General features: G+C 19.7%; 1 protein-coding gene across 1 annotated transcript in view; it reads right to left on the bottom strand.

Moving 5' to 3' along the window:
- Positions 1-3,394, bottom strand: part of PF3D7_1116100 (serine esterase, putative) — a gene marked incomplete at both ends in the record, with an annotated part of 5,493 nt that extends 2,099 nt beyond the window's left edge. Inside the window, one exon of the mRNA XM_002585383.1 lies at positions 1-3,394. This exon is cut by the window's left edge and continues 2,099 nt beyond it. Within this exon, the coding sequence (XP_002585429.1) occupies positions 1-3,394 (3,394 nt within the window).
- Positions 3,395-5,000: the final 1,606 nt, after the last annotated feature.

Here is a 5,000-nt window from a genome sequence, read left to right on the forward strand (position 1 = left end):
TATATAATAAATAATTGTTATTATACTCATACTTATTTTTATCGTATATAATAACGGATTGAACTATATTATTATTACTACCATTGTGATCATCATGATTATTTGTAATATTCCTATTATTATTTGTATCATCCTTATTATTTAAATGCACCAGTAAACCATTTGTATTATCCATTTGATTATTATTTCCAACATTCGAATAATCACATTTTTGTTCCTCATCCTTTTCATCTTTATTCTCCACAACCTGATTAGAACCATCGGAATAAACATTACTAGCATTATGTATATTTTTATTTAATTCATCGTGTAGGCCCTTAAGCTTATCCAAACCAACACTGGTATAATAATTTGTAAACAAATTAAACTTCTTTGTGTTTGTAGAAGACAATAATTTACGAGACGATATTATGGTTTGTAACATCTGGTCCAGAAATTTACTCTGCTCCTTTCTTTTATTCAATAAATAATTAGGATTTTTTAGATCTTGATAGAAATAGAAAAATAGTAATTTCTTTTTTCTCATATACAAATGAACAACAGAAAATATGTTTATAGGTATTTCCGGTACATTTTTTGCCTGCTCTATAATAAATAAAATTAATTCCTCATTAAATAAAGTATATGGTAATATTAAAGATGTTCTTATACCTACTAACCAATCTGATTGTGTATTTCCATAGAATATAATATTCTCAAATTTCTTGAGGATATTTATACTTTCGACACTAGCAATTTTTAATAATAATGTTGTTTTATTATTTAAATCATCAATAGTATGAGCACCTAGATAAGTTGATAATACTTTCATAATGGCCATATTTTCATGTACCCCTATATGTGGGCATGCAAATGTAATAAAATTTATTAATTTTTTATTTTTAAATATTTTCTTTCTATTTAAATTTAATAAAACAGATCGGTTTAATATACCTCCTAATGAATGACCAATCATAGAAATATTTATTTTATCATTAATTATTTTAAATAAACAATTTAGTTCGGTACATATTCTTTCTGTTCCTACATCTACACCTTCGAAGGTGTGTCCTTGATTACTATAAGTAACATATACAAAAACATGAGGATATTTCGTTAACAAAGAATTAAAAATGTTTTGAAAATCATGAACACTTGCTGTTAAACCATGTTGGAAAATAAAATAATGTGGATTCTTAAGTTTCATATGATATTTTTCTTTACATTCAATACAGTGACAACATTTTGTATTAAAAAAACAACAACAACGATAACATTGTTTTATATTTTCAAAAGATTTGATATTATTATATAGACATATTGGAAAAGGTTTCTTGTCAGTTTCATTAAGATAATAAAATTCTTTTATATGATTTAAATTGTTTTTATATTTATTATATATTCTGTCTTTAGAAATATATTCCTCTTTATATTTATTATGAAACAAAATATCATTATTCTTATCATTATCTATTTCTTCCTCATTTAAATATATTTTCATTTCTTCATCATTCAAACATGTTTTCATTTCTTCATCATTTAAACGTGTTTTCACTTCTTCATCATTTAAACGTGTTTTCACTTCTTCATCATTTAAACGTGTTTTCACTTCTTCATCATTCAAACAGGTTTTCACTTCTTCATCATTCAAACATGTTTTCACTTCTTCATCATTCAAACATGTTTTCATTCTCCTATTCTTTTTCTTTTCTTTCTTTTCTCTTAATAATATTGTGTACGATCTACATCTTTTTAAAGCACTTTGCGACATGAAGGATTGATAATAATTTTTTCCTTCATATTTCATTGTAGAATTTTCAGAATAACGTTCACTTCTAAAACGATTTATAATATGGGATGGAACAGCTTTATTTTTCTTGTGATCATTTGATGTGTTATATATATTGTAGTTAAGTATATGTTGATCAAAATGGTGATAATTTTTATACACATTATCATTTAAAGGATTTTCATTTATATTTTCTTTATCATTTATTTTATCATTTATTTTATCATTTTTATGTTTTTGTTTTATTTCATTATTCTTCTTAACGCCATTAAAATATTTTGAATGTATTATTGAATCACTTAATCTTTTCGATTTCCAATAAGCAATACAACTAAAACTACTATGACTACTACTTTTGTTATATTGTCTATGATATGTTCCTAAGGTACTATTATTTCTTCTCCTATTAAAAAAAGGAGTCTTGCTCTTTTCTTCATATTTTACATTTTCACTTAATATATCATGAACTTGATTATTTATTTTATTTGTATCATCTGGTAACTCCTTATTTGTAATATATTTTCCTAGATATAATTCTTCATTATATTTGTTATTATTACTATAATTCTTATGAGAATTAATATTATTATCTATGTTGTTACAATCCTTCTTATTTTCATCTATATAATATTGATCATTTTTATTTAATATACTTTCGGATGATGACAAAACCTTTTTAAAATTAAACAAATCTGTGCTTCCAGAATTCCCCACATTGTTACTATCGTAGAATGTTTTCTTTCTTCCTTTTGTTTGTCTTATATTAACAGAAGTATCCTTCACCTTATTATTATTATAATTACTACTACTACTATTAATATTAATGTTGTTATTATATAATTCTCTACGCATGTTTAAATAATTACTATAATCCAAATTTGTATTCTTCATATTTATATTTAAAGTAGTATCATCACTTATTAAGCTACAAGTACTATTGGATTCATCAGATTTATATATTTCTTCCTCTTTATATTCATGGTTTTTTTTTTTTTTATTCTGTGCACTTTTTTTACTATATTTCTTAAATAAATATTTTTCTTCCTTAATTATATTATTTAGTTTTATTTCATGTAATGTGCTGTAATCTAATTGTGTAATCATAAATCGAGCAAATTCATATGGAATACTCATCATAGAACTTGTATCGAAATAAGTATCCTCATCATAAATTAAATCATATACATGCTCATGAATTTTTTCTTTATATATTTGTTTTTCTAATATTTCATCTAATATATGTAAAGAACAAAACCAACAGAAATTTTTTATCCAGTCATTTTTTTTGGAACAATTGCATTCATTCTTAATAATAATTTCGTCATTCTTCTTAAATTCATCTTTTAATTCTATTTTACATAATTCATTATTTTTACATTCTTTATTAACACATTTATTATTTCTAGCATTAGAAACTATACGTTTCTTTTCTAATAATATATTATTTACATTATTATTTTGATTCGTACCTTTAAATAAATTCAAAAGAATGTTTTTATTACTATTAAAAAAATGTGCACTTCTCTTAGCCTCTTTCTCATCATCTACATTTTCCAGGATATCAAAAAAACTGCGGTTCCCGGAAAAAATTGATTCACTTCTAAAATTTAAATTTTTCTCTCTCATTTCATCTCGTCATTTCTTATATAACTATTTTATACATGAATACATAAATGCTAAATATATATGTATATATATATATATATATATATATATATATATTTAATATTAACAAAAAAATAAATAAATAAATATATATATATATATATATATATATAAACTATCTTAACTAGTAAAATGTTTATATATATATATTATACACTCATATGTGTATCATGCATACATATTATTGTATACATAAATATATTTATATATGGACAAAATTAAAAAAAATATAATAAAATAAAATAAAACTGATTTTAAAGCTTACATATACACACATACATAAATTCATAAAAAATATACTATATTATATTATTATTTATAAATATTTTTCAAATTTTTATTCTCATATTATTATTATATATATGTGAATAGTCCAATCATATTTTTTACATATGTATTATAAAAAATAATAATAAAATAAAATTGGTACTTTTTTTTTATTCTTATCTTTTAGCATATCATAATTTTATATATACGAATCCTTCATATATATATAAGTATCAAGTTTCTCTTCTCACATATATATATATATATATATATATATTATATATATTATATATATATTATTTTATATGTGTTTATAATGAATAGTTAAAATAAAATATGTACATGAATCAAATATACATATAATATTTTGTGTGTGTAAAAAAAAAAAAAAAAGATATATATATATTATATATATTATATATATGTAATATATATACTATATATTTAATATATAAATAAATAAAAATAATAATATGCACTATATATAATAATATATATTATTTTGTTTTATTATATTATAAAAAAATATACATATATTTATATCGAATAATCATATTTAATTAATGAATAAAGTAATCATCCTCTCGTAAATAGTATATATATTTACAATATGCTCATATATATTTTTAATTTTTTCAAAAAAGTTTAATTTTAAAAAATTCTTAATATTTATTTAAACATAAGAAAAAAAAAAATAATAATAAATAAGATAATGGAGGAGAAATTTATTTAGTAAATATATATATATATATATATATTCTTACATATAATTTAATTCAATTCAATTCAATTCAGTTTAATTTAATTTAATTGAAATATTTTTGTATATATTTATATATTTTCCATAGTTTCTATTTTTTTTTTTTTTTTTCATTTTATAACCCTGTGATGAACATAAATATATAATAATATATACATTAGCATAACCCTTATTTTATAATATTATAAAACTTGTTATAAATAAAAAAATTATAAGTATTATATATATATATATATAAACATATAAAACAAAAAAAAAAGAAACTGGAGAGAATAATAATAAACCATATATATAAATATATATATATATATATATATATGTGTGTTCTTATAATTATATATATATATATATATATAATGGTCTTTAAATATTAGTTATTTTTTTTTTGCATTTAACCAATTTATATTTAATATTTAAATATCATAATAAAAATATTATATATTTACGTTTCATTAATAAAATATAAAAAAATATATGTTATTGTAAAAAGATTACACACGTTCTATATACTTTTTATAATAATTCTTAAATTATAAACAC

The sequence above is a fragment of the Plasmodium falciparum genome, assembly GCF_000002765.6.
Source record: "Plasmodium falciparum 3D7 genome assembly, chromosome: 11".
Classification (NCBI taxonomy): domain Eukaryota; phylum Apicomplexa; class Aconoidasida; order Haemosporida; family Plasmodiidae; genus Plasmodium; species Plasmodium falciparum.